General features: G+C 57.2%; 1 protein-coding gene across 2 annotated transcripts in view; it reads right to left on the bottom strand.

Moving 5' to 3' along the window:
* Positions 1-20244, bottom strand: part of RUNX3 (RUNX family transcription factor 3) — a 62776-nt gene that overhangs the window by 26183 nt on the left and 16349 nt on the right. For both annotated transcript variants that reach the window (XM_008532790.2, XM_070597595.1), the window contains 2 exons: positions 2679-2965; positions 687-843 (listed from right to left, as the gene is read on the bottom strand). In XM_008532790.2, coding sequence (XP_008531012.2) covers positions 687-843; positions 2679-2965 — 444 coding nt within the window. The remainder of the gene's footprint in view (positions 1-686; positions 844-2678; positions 2966-20244) is intronic.

Raw genomic sequence — 20244 nt, 5'->3', positions numbered from 1 at the left:
CCCACTCCACAGCCCCTGGCGGCAGCCACAGCGGCGTCTGGTTCTGCCTTCCTGCATACTGCGTGAGGTAGATCAGACAGGCAGAGTGGCACACCAGCGCTGATTCTGGGGTGGGAGTCGGCAGCCTTCAAGCTGTGCTTTCCAACATTCAGCCTCCTGCGCGGCTTTGTTGCTTTTCTAAACCGCCTGAAGGCTCAAAGGCCTGGGGAAACTGTGGCTTTAGGAGACCACAGCTGGGGAGAGGCAGCCTCGAAGGCTGGGGGGGGGAGGGGGGCAGATTCCGCCCCAGTGGGGAGAGCGGCTGGGGTGCTTGGGCCCCAAAGACGGAGGATTTGTCTAACCCAGCCTCTAAGCTCATCTATCGAAAAAGACCTAGAAGGCCCCTTTTGAATGTGTTAATCCACGATCTTCTCTCAGCGTCTCTTATGAGACTGGAGACTTCACGGGGAAAGAGGGGAGCCACGGAAGGCTCCAGTGGGAGAAAATTCTCTTTTTCTGGCGAGACCCTCAAGGGACCCTCAAAGGGGTCCGCAACACCCTAAAGGGTTCCAAACCACTGTTCTAGGCAGAGCTGGGCCTGGAGAGACCTGTTTCTGGGGCCCCCATCGGGACCCCAAGGCTTTGCTCTCAGCTCCCCCACCTCTGCCACTGCCGGCGTGGGCTGGCGAGGTCTCCCTTCCGCTCACCTCGCCCACTGCGGCCCACAAAGCGCAGGTCGTTGAACCTGGCCACCTGGTTCTTCATGACGGCCGAGGCATTGCGCAGCTCAGCAGAGTAGTTCTCGTCGTTGCCCGCCATCACGGTCACCACCGTTCCATCTGGCACGTCCCCCAGCGCCACCACCTGAGGGCATGGGGGCAGGAGACAGCTTAGGAAGGTAGTGGGAGGGGAGGGGGAGGAGGGGAGGGGCTGGGCCAGGCAGCTCCCCCCAGTCCCAGGCGCACTGCGGATTTCTCAAATTCGGGGTAGACAGAGGCTTAAAAACCATACAGATCTTCCTCCCAAATAAAACAAAAACAAGATGATGAAATCTCTACCTTCCATACCCAAATGCTAGATGAAATGGTTAAGCCATGTCCTGAGAAATTATCCTTTCAATTAAATTAAATCTAAGCTCGAGAGCTGTGAATGAACCCGGTCACTACCGTGCGGGGGGCAGGTTCCCTCTTCCCTTCGGCTTGATCGAAAGAGGAATCAACATGCTCCTAGCAACCAAGTCTCTAAGTAAAAATAATATCAACAACAATAAGAACGGCAGGGCTCCCCACACTCAATTAATGCAAGAGCCGTTTGGGGTATGAAATTTGGCCCTGAAACGGGGCCCAGGCCCAGTCTACGGGCCTCTGCAAAGCCTGAATTCGTTGTGCAGGGAAAACGCAAAATGCAAAACAAGCTGGTGTTTCCAGAAAACCCCTTTAAAGTGAGAGAGGGGCTTTTGATGGAGGAGAACGCACCTGCTGGGAATTGCAGGATGGGAGTGGAGATGCTCCCCCAATACAGTCTACCCCACCCTTCCACCCCAAGGACCCTGGAGAGGCAGATGCCTTTTGAAAAGGAATCAGACTGCAAACGCAGTCACAGCCATTTAAACGTGGCCACCGCGTGCAGGGACCAGGGATCCAGATGGTAAAAATTTCAAGGAGAAAATGTTTGGGGTCTGATTAAAAAGGCCAGATTTCCTGTCAACATCCTGTCTTCTTTTAATTTCAAAGATTCCTTTTAAGCTCCAAGTGACAGTAAAACCTCCGATCTGAGGATTAAAGTCACACGGGCCTCCCCCTCCCCCTCCTCCCCGGGAGATTTTCCCCACTGGTATTTTAAGATGTCACCCGGGAGACCTCAAAGAGCCACTCATCCTTTTTTCCAATTTGGAGTCGTCTTAATGGGAGCAAGGACGGCCTCAGCTGCCAGGAGCCGCTGTTTCCAGCCACCTCGGGCACCTCCACCCCCAGCCGCTGCTGGCCCTTCCTGCCCTGCCCTTTCTCACGGCAGCTGTGAGGTTTAGGGGAAAACCAAGGCGTTTTCGTTTCATCTCGCTGCCCCCTTAAAAAAAATGAAAATGAAACAGTCGCCTACTCCCTGGCAAAGAGAAAAAGATCCTCTGAATGACTGGGGGCTGCCGGGGGTGGAGGCGCCCCCAATCTCTGCCTGACGTTCGGGATCCCGGCTGCAGCCGTTTAGGGATGAGGGTCCCCAATCCCGGCCTAGAGTCGCCCGGTATAAAATTTCAGAAGCCAGAGGCTGAGGGTGCGAGCAGGAAGTGCTTCTGAAGCGCTGCAGGAGGGGTGCTGGCAGCGGAGGCTAGGCCCTATCCACCCTCCGCACCCCACCTCCGGGGTCCTCGCCCTGGTCCGGGGGCTCCTCTCGCCCGCCGCCCGCAGGGCTGTGTCCGAGGGATCGGGGTCGCGGGGGAGCGAAGAGCCATCCGCGCGTTTCTGCATGAACGGCTCTCCGCAGGGCTCCCCGAAGGTGGAGGAGGCAAACCCGCTAAAAGTCATCCCCGCCCGCTGCATCCGAGAGGGAACGCCGAAGTCCCCGGGCGGAGCGCGCGGCGAGACCGAAGGCGCCCGGGGCCCAGTCGCCCCGCTCTCGCCGCGAGGTCGCGGGCCACGTCCCCTCCCTTCCTTCCCGGGGCCCTGGCTTCTGCCGGCGTCCTCCCGCCCGGGCCCCGCACTCACCTTGAAGGCGACGGGCAGCGTCTTGTTGCAGCGCCAGTGCGAGGGCAGCACGGAGCAGAGGAAGTTGGGGCTGTCGGTGCGCACGAGCTCGCCCGCGTGGTCCGCCAGAACGTCCACCATCGTGCGCACTTCGGGCCGGGCGCGCCCGCTGGGGCCCACGGCCGCCTGCGCGCCCAGCGCGCCGCTGTTCTCGCCCATCTTGCCGCCGCCGCCGCCGCCGCCGCCGCCGCCGCCGCCGCAGGGGAAGGCCGTGGAGGGAGGTGTGAAGCGGCGGCTGGTGCTCGGGTCTACAGGAATACGCATACCAGCGGCCGTCAGCGCGCCGGGCGGCGGCGGCGGCGCGGCTCCCCCGGGGGCGGCCGGCGCGGGTGCCTGCTCGGCCGCCGCTGCCGCGAGAAGCGGGAAAGCAGAAGCGGCCGGGCCGGGGCCGCAGGGCGCAGGGGGCGGCGCCTGGGCCCGCCCGCCGGGGCCCGCCCGCAGCGAGGCCTCGCCGCCCCGACGGCCGCGCGCCGCCGCTGGCTACTCCCGCATCCTGGGCGCGCGGCCCGCGTGCGGCCCCCTCGCACCGGTCCCGGCTGCCTCGGCCGCGGCGGGGCCCGCGTGGGCTGTGCCGCCGCCTCCTCCCGGTCCCGCCGCCCGCTCGCGGCCGCCCCGCCGACTCCGCGGCCGCAGCCCCGGCACAAATCCTCGAGAATCAAGTGGCTGCGCCGCCGCCGCCCGCGCGGGGTTAGTACCCCGGGGCCGCGAGGGCGGGGCCGGCCCGAGCGACGCGTGGCGCAGCCAATCGGAGCCCCCATCGCGGGCACCTCGGTACCGCCGCCGGGGGCGGACCGGGGGCCGCCAAAGGGCGCCCAACGGGGAGGGGCGGAAGGCCCCGCCCCGCGGCCGCCTGGGGTCGGGAGCCCGCGCGGCAGCTCCGGGCTCCCCGGGAGTTCAGGGGATCCGGGCCCGACGCGAAGCATTTGTTTAAAACGTCCAGACCCTGCAGAGGCTCCTGTGCCGCTGTCTCGGGGCCGCGCGTCCCTGACGCGGGGCCCGCCGCTCCCCTCCTCGCGTCCTTCCCCGCTGCCCGCGCCTGGGCCTCCCCAGCTCCTGCTGCTCTCGGCCTGTGTTGCCTGCACCCTCAGCTGGGGCCACGGGGCTCCAGGGCCGGTGACATCAACCCGGGAGCTGCCCCAAAGAGACTTCTCATTACTCCCCTTCCTCCGCCCTGCAAATTATTTTGACCCCAGAGGCTCCATCGCACACGAGGTTGCGCGCACCAGCGGCCTCTGCAGCTCCCAGCCCCGTGCGGCCTCGGCGGCCCCGGTGACAACCCGAGGACAGAGAGAAGGGTGTCCCCTCTGGGCCTGCATCCGACTTGGGGGCGACTAAACCCGCTCCTCTCCGCTCGGCCCTCAAGACAACTTTCAGGATCGCGCAGGCCTGTTGTTCTTCGTTGTGGCGGCCTGTGGCTGCTTGAAAAACACGTTGGGGCCTGAAAAACTCTAGTGTTTTTCCCTGATTTTTCCCCCCCGCGCATGTAACCACGATTCTGCATCGTGGAAGAGGACGCGAGTCCGTGGCGAGAAGAAAACTGTGCGGAGAACGCGGGAATGGCCGCAAAGCTAAGGGCCCCGGCTTCCAAAAAGGAATTTTCTTCCACCACGTGGATGCAAACTGTCCCGCACGGGTCCAAACCCACTTCTGTCTTCCCCGGGCGGTGTGCTCCGGCCGCGCCGCGGGTCACAGACAGCTTTGCGGAGGTAATGCCTTCTCGCTGGCCCTGGGGCCTCGCTGCCACTCTCAGCCGCGCGGCCCAACCTCTCCCAGGGCTCCACAGCAACAATCCCTTCCTCTCCCGCCCCTAGGCCAGCCGAGCAGGCTGGGAAGGGCAACTGGAAAGATCCAGCCCCCGTTCACGCTGGGTTGTCGCCCCAGCTGACCTCCCTGGAGTCTGGGGAACGAACGCGTGCCGAATCTCCCCGCCGTTTTGGAGTCTGGGCTGGATTTTCGTTTTTGCCGGCGCTCGACAGGTGCAAAACGACGAATTCCAAGCCTCGGGAGCAAAGAAGCGTAGGATCCGATGGTGGCCATGAGATCCTGCCCTGGATCTGGCCCCCGCCCAGTGCGCGCCATCTCATCGTCGCCAAACGAAATCAAGTCCCTCGTGCGCTCCAGGGCCGACGGGCTCCGGCCCGACTTCGACTACCTGGAGAGCTGGTCCCTACCCCTCTCAGAGCCTCACAGCAGCCCCTCAGGTCATTTCGAGAGCGGTGACGGTGAGGGTCCCTTACTGGATCGTTTGATAGAGCCTGCTCCTCAGAGTGGCAGACCACCGGGGCCAAGGCCCGCGCGCTCTAGGGAGCGCTGGCACTAGCAGCAGAACCAGAAGAAGCGAGGGACCGGGGCCTTGGCGCGTCCTACCTCTGGGAGCTTCCCGCCGAGAGAGGCCCGCCGCGTCGTGGCCAGGTAGGACCTTGGGGCCAGGGAAGGCGGGCGACGCGTGCTGCCCTGGGGCAGCTGTGGGGCCAGCGCCCGCTGCGTCTGAGATTTGTAAATTCGATTCGCCTAGTGGTTTCGGTTTGCACCCATGCCCTTAATTGCCCCTCCGCCTGATTTCTCCCTCTCTTCCTACGGCGGGTTTACAAATGAGTTTCCTGAGAATGGGGCTCCTGTGGGTCTCGGCGCCCTGGCACAGGACCGGGCGCGGCTCCAGCCCTCGGGAGGGCGCTCGCTGCCGGTGGGCGCCGTTACCAGGGGACCCGAGTTGTTGGCGCTCGAGTCCCCAGCCACAGGTCTCCGAAGCCTCTAGGGTGGGAGCAGTTCCAGGAGCTACCGCTAGTAGGCGCCGGCACGCTGCTAGCCCCGGAGCTGCGCGGCCAGGCCACGCGCACAGATGTGCGCCAGCTGCGGTCTGTCCCCACGTCCAGGCGCGGCGGGCCGCCTCCTGTGCGCTGCCGCTCCTGGACAGACGTGCCGTCCGATTCCTCACCGTCTGTGCGGCCGCGTCTCGGACAAACCAGTGGCTTTGTGTCGGACAGAAGCCTGCCCTTCCCATGGACGCTTTCTGCCTTCGCATCTCTGACACCCGAGGGTCTCTGCGCCCTCCGACCCGCGGAACGTTCTCCCTTCTAGAAATGCACAGTCCTTTCCCGTCCGCTTCTGGGGGGCCGAGGGCAGGGAGGACACAGAAGAACAGACCAGCTCGTTCCCAATTTCGACCTATGGCCAACCTACTTCCTCCCGATCTCAGAGCGACAGACCTAGGGTCATTTTTTTCCCCCCGACCGTTTCGAAAGACAGTTGGACAGCTCCCACTCCCCTACCTGGGACACGCGGATATTCTCTCCTTCCCCATCCTGTGTGGACAGCCATCTCCTCTCCTTCTCCCACTGGACAGATGAACAAACAGCCCACTTTCTCTCTAACGACTCCACCTAAGAGCACCCGAGTTGTCGGCAGCAGGGCGAGGAGGGCTGGAGGTGGGGCCCCATCTTGGCCCAGAGCTGGGTAAACCGAGACTCAACCTGGAGCCCGAAGAGCCTGGGTTCTGGGGGCCACTCCCGCCAGCATCCTTCACCCTGGGAGGGGATCCATGGGGTCAGAATGACCCAGTGTTGGGGCGCCCTCCTCCTGCCACCTGAGGGTGTCTAGGAGTGCGCTCTGACTGCATTCCTGGTAGTGAGGTCCCTGCACGTGGCTCCCCACCAGCCAGAGAGCTTCCAAGGGCAGGTCTGATTCCTCGAGAGTCCTGGTGCCTGGGGAGGGGTGAGGATGCCCCCGGGGGCCAGACAGTGGATCTCTGTGCTCTGGAAACGTTCTAAGAGGCCCACTGGTTGTGGAAGGAGCTGGGGTCCGCAGTCCCACTGCCTGAGTTCTGTCTTGTTCCACCAGTCACGGTGATCTAGGGGTAATTGCTCGAAACTTCTGAGCCTCATCTGTTTCACCTGTAAAGGGGGGTAACGATGGTGGCCTCCACATGGGCTAACGTATAGAGTGCTTAGCACAGGCCTGGCACGTAGGGGGTGCTCCATCCATGCGAGCTGTCACTGTTGTTAGACTGAAAAATAAGGCCTGATCACGCCTTGTCCCGGACCCTTTGGCGAGTCTCTTCCCCTCGCTGAGCCTCACACTTGCCATTTGTGAAATATCCAGTTCGCATGTTCAAAGCTTGCAGGACTCAGAGCCTAGTCCGTGGCCGTCCTGTCTCCCTTGGTTCGCCTGGGTCTGCCTGGGGGAGGTCAGGACTGTCTGTGACCTGCCTCATGGGAGGGCTTTTTAGCATCACAGGGACTTCCGAGCCTGGATCTTGAGGACTCGCCTTCCGCTAGGCTCTCAGACCCTCGCCCTGGAAACCCACTGGCCCCCACCCCTTACCCCCACAGGCAGACACTTTCCTAAATAGGAACAGGCCTCAGCGACACTGTCGGCCACCTTCCCCCTTCCCCGCTCCCCAGGAGGCATCTGTACCCTTTATCCTGAGTCTCACGGGAGCCCCAGTCCCATGACTAGCACAGAGGACTATCTTCTAGAAGCTAGTGATTTCTCCCCATCGGGTCTCCACACTCGCCTCTGGAGGGACCCCTGGTGAACCCCCTGGCCTAGCCTCGGTTTCCTCTTCTGGTAATGGAAGTCATTCTAATGGCTCTATTTCACAATCCGGAGCGTTAAAGACGCCATCTAGGAGGGGAGGGGCATTGTGTTTCACCGTAACTAAAATGCCATCAATTGTTCCATGTGAAAGAAAAAGAAGGGAAATCCTGCTAATTAAACTAGAACTTGCCTGTGCCCCGATTTCAGATACATATATTTATACATATATAATTATAAATAATATGTATTATATATTGCACTAAAAATATATACAATTAGTGAGAAAGGGTCATGAAAAACAGCAATATGGTCGAGGGATTGCTGCCTACAGGGTTGGGGGCCCTCACACCTGAGAGTCCAGCTCTGGGGCCGTCCCTCAGGGCAGCCTCTCTGGAAGGCTCCTGAAGGTGCAGGACAAGTGCGCTTATCAAATTACAGACGGTTTTTTTGGGGGGGGGGAAGAGCCAGACTCGGAGGGGAGGGAGGGGGAGCTGGGAGAGTGCTGTGGTCGGGTCCCAGCTACTGGCTCTGCCCTTGACTGGCTGTGTAACTTTCACCCTCCCTGAGCCTTGGTCCCCTGGGCAGTAAAATGGGAGAACAGTCACAGCCAGTTCCCTGAGGCGTTGGTGTCCAGGCACCAAGTTTTGGCTTTGAGTGCATCATTCCATCCTCACAGCAATTGTACGTGGTAGGTGTTATGTGCATTTAAACGAAGAGTAACTTATTCAACGTTTTCTGGGCTAGGGAGGACCAGAGGCGGCTTACAAGCCCGGTCTGACTCCAAATTTGGGGAACGGAGGCACCTCCTGATTGCGCACATGTCCCTTACCCCACCCCCTCATTGGTTGAATAAAGTCATGGGAAGAGCCGGGTATATAGATATTAAAAGTGCTGAACGAACCTTAGCTATTATGATGGTGGCGGAGCCAGAGGCAATGAAACCTGCTAAACAGCCATGGACTTGAAAATCAGCACATCCTTCAAACTGGGGTTGGGGGACAGGAACGGGCTACCGGGTCAGCTGCTGAGGCCCACCCACTCTGCTCTTTCCTTCGGCCCCAGAACCCGCCCGCGAGGAGGTGGACTCAGCTATAGCCCCCAACTTTCAGATGGGAGCACTGAGGCTCAGAAAGGGGGCGAGACGTGACCTGAGTCACCAAGGAAGAAGCAAGACTCGATCTGAGCTCTGGCAAGTGCAGGGGGCAGCGTGGCACGGCCCAGGCCGGTGGCTGGAGCCCGAATGTGGAGCCCGGGCCGGCTGAGCGCGGATACAGCCCGGGGCCAGCCCTGAGCCTCGCCTCACCCATCTCTCGGGGGGGAAAAGCCAGAGTCAGCCGGAGACTCCCTCAGGGCCTCAGCGTCCCCATCGGATCGATGGGAGTGCACTTCTGCGGTCCCTCTAGGCGCAGGGCCGGCTCCCCGCTGGACCCCTGATGAGTTTCACTGTGACCTCGGGCCCTTGGCCGCCTCCTCAGGTGGCACCAGGCTCCATCGTGTCCCTGCAGCCGCGGAACACCCGCTCCTGCTCCACCCTGCGGTAGGTCACCGTGAGCAGCTGCCAACTCATGGAAGGAGAGGGAGGGGAGGAAGGGAGTGAGGTGGGCTCGGGCAGCCTGGCGCAGGGGAGAGGAGGCAGGCCCCTCAGGAGCCAGGGGAGTGGGTTCTGGTTCCGGCTCCCAGCACCGGGTCTGGTCTTCCTGCCGCCCTCCCTGCTCCTCACTTCTGCCGACTATGAAACGGGAAATGGTCTGGCAGAGCCCTTTGGTCTATGACTAATAATCGTCCTAATTTGTTGGACTCCTCCTCTGTGCTGGGAGTTTTACCCCAGTTATCACCAACCTCATGGTGCTTCTGCAGGGTAGAAAGTTTGTTCTCCCCACTTTACAGATGTGGAAATTGAGGCTCCGGGAATAAAAATCTTCCTCGTTCAATGCCTCAGACCTGAGGGCCCTTCCTTCAACATGGCTCTGGGGTCTAGGCTCCCTCTTTGCTCTGCTGGCTGTCGCAGTGCCTTAGACTCTGTCCACAGCAGGGGGGGGGGGGGGCGGTGCCGAGCTGCCTGCTGGCAAAGCCATCACATCAGAGGACTCTTCCACTGGGGAGGGGGGGTTGGGGGAGGGGTGAGAGGGACCTGGGTAGCTTAGGGCCCAGGAGGGCTTCTGGGAAGGGCACGCTGTTTCCCCAGCTCCAGGATGGTGCTTCAGCTCCGGGGAGAGAAAGGGCTCCTCTGAGTGGCTGTCACCTTTCACATCCCCTATAGTGGAGGAAAGGCAGAGGATTTCCATGTTCAAAATGCCTCCAAACCTTAACCAGGTGGCAAGAACAGGAGCCAGTCAGAAACCAATATTTGGAATAGGATCGGAACCATGGGATTAGAATCCTGAGCTTGACTAATCGTTGCTGACAACACTTAAGCTCTTCCAGCATGCCAGGCCTCATACCACACTTTATACGACTCTATGCCTCACAGTACTCTTACGACGGAGGTACAGTTATCACCCGCATTTTACAGGTGAGAAAACTGAAGACAGAGAGGTTGAGCAACTTGCCCAAGGTCACACAGCTGGGAATCTGTGGAGCTGGGATTCCAACCAGGCTGCCTGGCCCCAGAAGCCACGTTCCTGACCACCACGCTCTGTTCTCATGGACCAGAATCAGATGCTTGAAGTTACAGTCATGGAATAGAATTAGAATTCTGGCGTGAGAACTGTAGGCAGGATGCAGAATTTTATAATGTCAGACTCAGCAAGCCTCTGAGATATCGCATCCAAACCTCCCATTTATCAGATGGCGGCACCAAGGCCCAGGGAAGAGAAGGGTCTCCCTCGAGATCACAGCCTAGGCCAGGGGCAGAGTCTGGAATCCCCTCCTGCCACCTCCCACTGACTCTGGTCCAGGGTGTCTTCCAATTTGCTGCAGGCCTTCCTTGCCCCACCGCCCACCCAGGGGCTCCTGGGCCCAGTCGGTCCCATTAGGGATTTTCCACCTCCCCAAAAAGGTCCTAATGACTGTCAGCCCTTGTGAAGCCTTAATTAATCTCAGAGGCCGATGGCTTGGAGGAGACCGGGGGCTTTGGCCTTGCACAGATGAAGATTACGGCTCCGTTTCATGTGGGCATGAAGGAACGCCTCAGACATTCCTGCCAGCAATAAAAGCCACATGGCTTTCCAGCGTCGCCCTTGGAAAAGAAAAAAAGCGCAGCCCTTTGCGGAAAGAAATCAGCTATGTGCTGTATGCATGGCATGAGATAAAAACGGGGCATAACGAGGAGGAGAACAGTCGTTCTTTTATGCTGCCTCGATGGCCACCGAGAGTGGCAGGGCCAGCGGTCACGATCCCAGCTGCAGCCCCGGGGAGAGGCAGAGCTCTCGGCACAGGGGTGGAAGCCACAGCAGAAGGGCCTCAGCCCTGTCACCTGAACTGGATTTGAGGCGCCCAGATGTCCCATAAGCGGAGCCAGCTTCCTGGGCCGTGCCCCGTGCAGCCGCAAAGGGCCCTGCTCTCAGGAGGGTCCTGCACTGGGTTTAGGCTCTGCTGTCACTTCCTTGAAATTTTCAGTGCTTATTGAACAAGGGGCCTGCATTTTCATTGTGCACCAGCCTCCCCAAATTATGTAATCAGTCCTGCCCACGGTCACCCCAGCAGCCAATTGCCACATGTCTGCAGGCCTCTACCACGTGCCCAGGCCTGGGCGGTAATGTCTTCTGAGCACCTGCTTTGCTTACATTATCTGAGATGAACTTCAAAATGACCTTGTGAATTGAGCAGATGTGGAAACTGAGGCTGAGAGGCTTCCATGTGGCAAGGAAGCCTAGATCTGGAGTCAGGTCCCTCTGATGGCAAAGCAGGTGTCTTACCACTCCGCATTCTGCAGGATTTCATCCTTGCTGTGCCCCATGGGGTAGTGTTGCCTGCGGTGGGGCTTTTTTATTCCTGAATCACAGATGGGAGAACTGAAGCCAGAGGAGTGAAGGTGCTCAGGATCATAGACAGTCAGTGCCGGGGGCTGCAACTGTGGGCCTGGGCCTGGATCCCTGGCTAGGGGGTGGGGGTGGGGTCCCAGTTTTATAGCTGTTTGTAAATTTGTATAGTTGTAAATTTATTAGATCTCTCTGTGTGGGTCTCTGTCTTGAGTCTGGGGTGGGATGTAATGGGAGTCCTGCCCCCCAAGCTCTCTGTCCTAAACATTTGGAAGTCCTTCTTTGTGACTCCCTACACTCTCTCGTGCCCCGGTTTCCTCTGTCACCCTCATTGGCTGTGGAAGCAGTTGCACCTGTACCTTGATAAACTCAAAAGAGTCCCAATCCTAGATGAATCCTAGAAAGTTGTGGCTGAACAGAGCCTGAAGATGGTCATGACCTGTCACCTGGGCTGGGCCTGAGGCTCATGGACCTGGCTACTGGCTCCAGGGGAGCAATCCCCTTATTCCTTGCTGGGTGATCCTGGCAAGTCCCTTCTCTCTCTGGGCCTCAGATAACTCATCAGGGTGATAAGTGCATTGGACCACACTTGATCCCCAGGGGGACTGTCCAGCTTCAGTGTTCTAGAATTCCATGTTAATCTATGACAAGTCTGGGGAAACTGAGGCCCAGGAAAGGTCAGGGACTTGCTCAAGGTCACACAGGATGCTCACTGCCAGCTGGACCCGACTCTGAGGCTCCTGCCTGCCAGCCCAGCTCTCTCTGCATGAGCCCTGGGAGGGCCCAGCCTTGGTCTTGGCCTCCCCCCTATTCCTCAGCCCACCTTGATCTGTTGGGCACCCTCAGTGCCCAGGTCTGGAAGCCACAGCTAAGGGTCCTCAGTGAGAACTAAAGACCTTCTTTAGAAAAACATGTGCTCAGCAATGTCAACGTCTTCTTTCCCTCATGCACATTTAGTTTGTGTCATTGTTTCTATAACAAAGGCCCCTTTTCCAGGGGTTGTAAATGGCTAGAAAATGAGGAGGAAGGGTCAGACTCAGGACCTGAGGGCCAGGTGAGGCATAGAATGCTGAGAAGCCAGGATAGGAAAGACTCTGCTGGACCCCAGGCACACAGGGTGTGTGCATTGAATGCTCACATACAATGCACATGCTCATGAGCACACATACACACACGTCCCCCTCTCCTCATGGGCACACTCACACACTCACTGGCAGCCCACACACATCTATGTGGACACGCCCTCACGGAGGCCAACACTGTTATGGTGCAGCCACACGTGTAAACAGTTAAGTGTACGTGTGTGCAAAGATACTCTCATAAAGAGACACATCTATCCGCATCCATATGCACAGACCCATTAGTGTAGACACAGATAGGCCTCCATACAGGGTTGCATAGACACACACACAGGCAAAGGCATACATCAAGGTTGTGTCGACACAGACCATTCTGTGGACAGATCTACACGCAAATGTCAAGGCAGGTGTGGATCCGGGCTCAGGGTTTCAGATTTGTTCTCCAGGTCAGCTCTGGGAGGAGCTGAATGCTGGCTGTGGAGTTTCTGCATCTCCTGAATTCAGAGGCATTGACTTTCTAGGTGATTTGCCAGCCTGGAGCTTCCAGATCTTTCCCCAGCATCTGACTTTTAACCTCCCTCCCTCCTAAATGTTCCATGGAGGTGAGGAGAGCCTGCCCTCCTGGCCCAGAGAAAGGTGGCTATAATAGGAGGGCTGCAGGTGGGGTCCTCCAGGCAGCCTGGGCTAGAGGGCAGAGCGTTGCCTGGGATCAGGCTGAGAGGCCCTGGCATGACATATGGCCTCTCTGAGCTTCAGCCACCTCACCTACAAAATGCGAGTAATTACTGCTGCTCAAAGGGGGTCATGAAGGGCTTCTGGTGTGCAGTGTGAGCTCAGAAACCCCTGAGACCTCTGGAGGGCAAATCAGCCTGAGCCCCCTCTGTTAGGGCCTATGTGACACCCCCAGGGACCTCAGCATGGGGAAGAGTGTTGAAAACCATGTCATATGATGCACTGTTAAAGCAACTGGGGACTTCGTCCTGGAGAAGAGCCGTCCTGGGGGCTGAGCGCTCTGCTTTCAGATCTATGAAGAGCTCCTGGGAGGCAGGGGACCACGTGGATCCTGAGGATGGAACTAGGGCCGGTGGGTATTGGACTCCATACAGGGAAAAGAAGCGTTGAGAGCCAGCTAGAGGTGGAATGAGACACCTCCCTCTGGAGGTAGAGAGCTCTCTGTCGTGGGAGGTGTTCAAGTTGAGGCCAGGATATTATAGAGGGACTTCAAGTGTTCGATGGGGCTGGAGGCTGGACCAACTACTGGTGTCCAACCTAGGGTTGGCTCACAGTAAACATTTATTAAACAAATGAGAGAGTGAAACCAAAGCTCCATTTATGACCTGACAGTCTGCGATTCAGGGCATACCAGCTCTGAGTTCCCACCCTGGCATCTTCACCTGCCAGCTGTGTGACCTTGGGCCTCCCCAAGCCTCAGTTTCCTCATCTGTAAAATGGGGAGAATTGACCATCTTCCATGCTCTTCTCTCTGTGTAAACTCCTTCAGTTGCTTCAATAGCTCGCATCCCCTATTGCTGCCTTTCAGTTTATCCCAAAAGTTTCCTCTTATAAATAGGAAATGACATTGAAAGCAAAAAACATACAGACAAGTAAGATGATGGTTAATACAAAGGCGAGGAGAGCGGGTCCCCCCGCTACGGCGAGAAGATGGAGAAGGCAGGCTATGATTGGGGAGGGGATGCTGGAGGGAGCCCTAATGTCCAATTAGTGGGTTTTTTTAAAGCTACTTGGTAGGTATATGGATGCCTGTTTTATTATTATTATTTAAACAATATTTATATTTTATACACTTTCTGTTACTATATTTTACAGTAAAATATTTTAAAAGAACAGCAAAAGATTAAAAAAAAAAAAAGACAAAGCCCCCCACCATCCCCCAAACCTCTCAAAAAAGAATGGACAAAAATGCTTAAATTTGCATAGAGTTGCAAAACTGCCCGTGGTGCATCAAGGTTGGGGAGTGTTTATTCTTGGCCAAATCATTGTTTCAGCCAAGTTGTTCTGTCTGTCAGCTCCCTCTCAGCAGAATCATCTGGTGGCCCTTGGAGCCATCCTCATCAAGGCAACCCCCCGCCGGCCCCCACGGAGCCTTTCTGGGGACCCAGACCCTGCTGAGCACACTCCCTACCGAGCTCCTTGAATCTTACCGGTAGCCTTCCAGGCATGTGTCCTGAGGCCTGCTTTACAGGCGAGGAGCTGAACTTCGTCGGTAAGTCTCCTGGACCCAGCTAGGAAGGGGCAGAGCTGGGATTTGGACCAAGAAATATTGATGCTGAAATCGTGCCCTGCTGTCTGCAGGGGCCTCACTCCAGGGACCAGGTCCCTCAATTACAGTAACTAACGCTATCTACAGTTTACATGTCTGATTTCATTTAACCCTCACAGCCACTGAATGTGTTAGGTACCATTATTAGCAACCCCATTATAACCCTAGGAAAACTGAGGCACAGACAGTTTAGCAACTCGCCCCAGCTCACCCCGCAGGTGAATGTCAGAGCCGAGCTTTGAACCTAGCAGCCTGTGCTGCCTGCCCTGCCCCAGGGGGAGCACAAACATCATGGAAGCAACAGAGCTGTGACTTGGGGTTCACAGATGACCCCCAGGGACCAAGGCCAGCAGGGGTGGATGGCTGGGTTGGGGGATGCGACCAGGGAGATCTGCTCCCAGCGTGACACCAGCCCTAGGCAATGAGCTGTGTCCCCTCCTCACCCACCAGGCCTGTGGTCCTTGGGGAGGTGCTAAGGATGTGGGCAGAGCCAAATAGAGGCTAGAGCAAGCTCATAAATCCCCACCTGGCATGTCTAGGCCACAGGCTCGGACACTGGGCACTCTTTGTCATTTGCTGTTGGCCTGAGTTTGTCACTGGCAAGAATGTGATGTTTATCACCTGTGTGTCTCTGACTGCTCCTGAGCAGGCTTCCGGAAGGGAATCATAGAATGTGCTCACACCCAAGGGGGGACTGGGCCCTCTTGTCCCATCTTGGAGCCTCAGTCAAATCAGGTGGGATCAATGATCTGAAGGTCCTTAGCTCACAGAGGCCTGGCCCCATCCCAGGAGCACAGGGGAGAATGTTCCCAGTCCTGTCCTCAGGGAGCCCTACACTTGAAGGGGAAGAGCAGGGATGGAAAGGAAAAGGAGAAATAAGAAACAGACAGAGGAGGAGGCACTAGCTTCATTCAATCAAAAAACATTGATTGAGCACCTACTGTGTGCTCAATAACCTACTATGTGCCAGGGCTTATTGTAGGTGCTGGAGACACAGCAATGGACAAGACAGCCGTGGAGCCCCGTGGAGCTTTGATCCCAGGAGGGAAGGCAGAGGATAAACAAGGAGGCAGCTAAATAAACACACCAATATTTGATAGTGACTTGGGATGTTGAAGAAAACAGACTGGGGCAGAGGGTAGAGAGGGACCAGGTGGGTGGGTGGGGCGAGGGGGTGGTCACTGATACTTTAGACAGGAGGTGACAACTGAGCTGAGACTTGAAGGTTGAGAAGGACTCAAGTAGAGGAGAGGGGAGCTGATGGGAGAGCCCACCACACAGTGGGAACCAGCTTCTCCCACCTGCTTTCTGCCCCCTCCTCAGCCCCAGGCGTGTCCACGGTTTCTGAAACTTTTTTCTCCCCTTTATCTCTTTTGCTTCTCCCACAACAGCCCTGAGAACCAGAGGGAGTGAATTTAAGTAGCCTGACTTGCAGCTGAGGAAACTGAGGCTGCAGATGAGAAGGCTGCTACAGCATCCCTTGGCACGCAAAGGCCAGGACCAGACCCGGCCCCCGCCCCGGCCTGGCACTCTTTGGCCGCCCCATCGTTCAGCGTGTTGGTCGACCGCTCGGGTCCAGGCAGCTGCAGCCAGAGGGGAGTCAGGGTGGGGGCACTGCTCCTTGGGGGTCACGGGGCTGGAAACGGGGGCTGCTGGGCAGGGCCCGGTGCTGGGCGGGGGTCCGGAGCGGAAGGCGCCCAGCCCTGATTGGAACAAGGTGGCGGCACCGGGAGCCCAGCCGGGCTCCATTGATCTTGCCCGGTGTTCCAGCCACCAGGCGGGGCCAGCGCCGGGCAGGCTGCCGGTTTTCCCAGGTGTGGGGACACCCTGGGGGAATGGCTTTTCATGTGGTCGTGGGGTAGGCATGCCACCCAGCACGTGGGGGAGGCCAGGGCGTGGGGGGCACGCTGGCAGTGGGGGCGTCTGGAGACTTGGAACCCACAGCTGGCAGATGTCAGGCTCCCGGAGATGGGGTCACGGACTCAGGCTCCAGACGCGGAGGCCGTTAGAATCCTCAATCTCGGGGCTCGCATTTTTCGGGGGCTCACATTAATTGAGCACTCACTGTGTGCCAGGCGCGAGTCTGCCCTGCACGGGGTTTAACACTGCCTTCCTCTGCACTCCCCCCAAGAGGTGGTTCTGTGATCATCCCCACTTACAGGTGAGGAAACTGAGGCTCAGCGGGGTTAAGTAACCTGCCTGAGGTCACACAGTTGTGAGGTTTTGTCCTAGAATAGAAGACCCCTAGAATCAGAGAGGATTAGAGTGTGGGATTCACAGCTGGTCACCGCTGGGAGGACCTTGAAGATCTTTGAGTCCAACTCCCTTGTGTTGGAGAAACGGGTCTGGGGAGGGGACGTGGATCCCGAGATCACAGGATGGCCGGGGTGGAGGGGAGTCCAAGGTCAGGACTCACCACTCCCCCAGGTCATCCCAGGAGTGGGGCTGGTCCCTGCATGCGAGGCCCCTGAGGGCACCGGCCCCCTTGACCCTCAGTCAAGACCTGCTCTCCCACATGTTACCACCCTTCCTGGTTGGTAACTGACAGGAAGCACACAGGAAGTTCTCGCAAACATCTAACTTGAATCCTTCATGTTGCTGGGATGCTTCCTTCTCATCCTGCAATACTTCTGAGAGGAGTGTGACCTCTGCTGTGAGTACCCGTGGAGTGGGTGTCAGCTCAGCAGAACAGATGGTCCCGGGGGTGGGGGATGGGGGCAGTTGAGGCCAGGAGCGGGCAGGGGCCTCACCCATTCTCCCCTTCCAGTCAGCCCTCTGGGGTTCTGCACGGCACCCCCCACTTCTGTCTCTCTGTCCTCATCTCCTTCCACTCTCCCCTTCCCTCATCCTGCTCCAGCCACTCTGGCCTCCTTGCTGGTCCTCAAACACACCAGTCACACCCACTACAAGGCCTTTGCACGTGCTGTTCCCTCTGCCTGGAGAGCCCTTCACACTCTGTCTGCATGGCTTAGCTCCCCACCTCATTCAGGTCCCTATCGCCCCCCAGGAGAGGCCTTCTCTACACCCCTGTGGTAGGCAGAACAAAGCCCCCCAAAGATGCCTACATCCCAACCCCCACACCTGTGACTAGGTCACCTTACATGGCAAAAGGGACTTTGCAGAAATGATGAAGGTTGGGGACTCTGAGATGGGGAGATTTTTCTGTGTTGTCCGGGCTGGCCGATGGATCGCAAGAGTCCTTGCAAGTGGAAGCAGGAGGCCGAAGAGGACAGTCAGAGGGAGCGGTGGTACGGAAAACCGACTGGGGGACCAGAGAGGTGGTAGCACGGGAAGGACGTGGCCCAGTGTTGCTGGCTGTGAAGGCAGAGGAAAGAGCCACCAATAGAGGAGAGCGCGGCCTGTAGAGGCTGGACAAGCGGGGATGGACTTTCCCCTGGAGCCACCAGAAGAGACACAGCCCTGCGGCACCCTGATCTCAGCCCAGTGAGAGTCAGGGGGATGTCTGGCCCCCAGACCCGTGAGCTGTTAAGTGTGTGTTACGTTAAGCCACTGCATTTGTGGTCGTTTGTTCCAGCAGCCATGGGGAGCTGATGGTCTCCCTTCCTTGGTGTCTGGCGGACCGTCCCTTTGCTTACGAACGGTCTTGGGCCCTGAATCTCAGCCTCCGGGGATGGGAGGGGGGCCACGGTTTGCTTTTCATTGGTGCGGCATTCCCAGGCAGAATCGCCAGATTTGGCAAATAAAAATACAGAGTGCTCAGTTACATTGAATTTCAGATAAACGACAAACACTTTTTTAGGCTAGAGTTGTCCCAAATATCACAATTATTCATTGTTTATCTGAAATTCAAATAATTTAGGTGTCCTGTATTTTGTCTGGCAACTCTGTCCCCAGAGCCTAAAAAAGTGCTTGGTGCCTGCGAGGATCTCAGCAATTATCTGTTGGATGAGTGAAATAAATAAACGAACGAATTAACATGAATTTCTAGCTTAAAGATCCTTTTGGTTTCCAGAATGTGTATGGGATAAAGTGGAACTAATAGCAAATAACGAAAGCAAATGTTTTCACAGCTCTTCCTATACGCCAGGCCCTGTTCTGAGTGCGCCACCATTATTAACTCTCTCAGTTCTTGCAGTAACTCAGTGAGGTCATTGGCCCATTTTCCAGATGAGGAAACTGAGGCCCAGGAGGTTTAGTAACCTGCTCAAAGTCACCCCACCATCGAGTGGCAGAGCCAGGCAATTCAAGGCCCTCGAAGAACCCAGCTCACAGAGCATTCCAGCTTAATCTGACGCACTGCCCCACAAAGGGCGGCTCCTCTCTCTCTAATAGCCCATAGTGTCTTAGCGAGCAGTGCTCTACTCCATTCTCTGACTGCAGAACTCCTGCTCGTACACCAAAGCCCTGTCCTAATTTCCCCTCTTTGTAAGACCGTTTCTGACACTCCCAGGAGGACCTGGCCCCCCTCCTTTCACTACTCCCACAGCCCCTTGATGGAATGAATTGAAAGGACTTTCTGTTGCGTCCTATACCCTCAGACTGTGACCTCCTTGAGGACAGAGATGGGTCACCTTCAGCTCTGTGGCCATGGAACTTAGAACTGAGCCTCGCTTCTGGTTTCCAGAAGCATCTGAGGAGGAATGAATGAGTGGCTGGGTGAGTGAACGAATGAACATCTTTCCCACATGGGCCTCAGTTTTGGGGCAGATGAAAGGGGAAGAACAACCTCTAACCCCCTTCCATCTCTTCAAACAAAACACATTTTTTTCCTAATTGTAAGAATAATACACATTAACTAAAGAAAAATTGGCAAATAATAAAATTATAAAGAAGAAAATTAAAACCACCCATAATTCTGCCACCCAGAACAATGAGTAGCGTTTTGGTTCGTGGCCTTCTGGCATTCTTACTGTGTGTAGAGTCTAATTTCTTCTCTCCTTTCCCCTCCTCCTTTCCTTCCTTCCTTCTTTTCTTTTATAACGTTGGGAACATATAGGACATGTTGTTTTGAACCTGCTTTTGAATGGCACCAACGTGTCATATGTGTCCCCTGTCATTATATCCTCTCCCTGACGGCAGGGGACATGTCTGCGCTGGTCGCTGGTCTGGCGTGGTGGGGGTAAGAGTGTGGAGACCCCACCCCACGGGCTGGACCATCGTAGTGTTCCCGCGTGGTTGGCCCTTTAGGGTGTTTCTGGGTTGTTATGAAGACACTGCTGGGACCACGCTGGTATGGATGTCTTAGCCACTCCCCTGATTTATCCCTTAGGATGGATTCCAGGACCAGGAGCCCAGTGTGGACACTGTCTGCCTGCTGCTCTCCAGCCCACTCCCACCAGCAGCCGCAGCTTTCTGGGCTTGGCAGAAACTGGGAGAATTATTTGACCTCCTCGGGAGAAAAGCCCCATCTACGCCTAAGGCCTCACTGGTTCCACCCGGGCTAAAAATACCCATTGATCAGCCATTTGTCCACATGATGCTCTAAGGCTCGTGGTTCCCATCTCAGATGCTCGGTTCCAATGGAAACAGCCTCAGAGACGACCACGCGCTGAGGGTGCTCATGGTCTCAGGCCTGCGTAGCCTTCATCTTGTTAATAATCCGTCGACTGAACTCGCCACACACAGGCGCTGTGCATCTCAGTGTGTCCTCACAGTCACCCTCGGAGGTAGGGATGGCTGTCTCCCATCTCACAGATGAGAACACCGAGGGTCTGAGAACTAAGAGGCTTGGCCGAGGTCACAGAGAAGAG

This window comes from Equus przewalskii, chromosome 2 (genome assembly GCF_037783145.1).
Source record: "Equus przewalskii isolate Varuska chromosome 2, EquPr2, whole genome shotgun sequence".
Taxonomy (NCBI): domain Eukaryota; kingdom Metazoa; phylum Chordata; class Mammalia; order Perissodactyla; family Equidae; genus Equus; species Equus przewalskii.
Note: the sequence above shows the minus strand (reverse complement) of the source record. Positions and strands in the feature narration are given on the sequence as shown.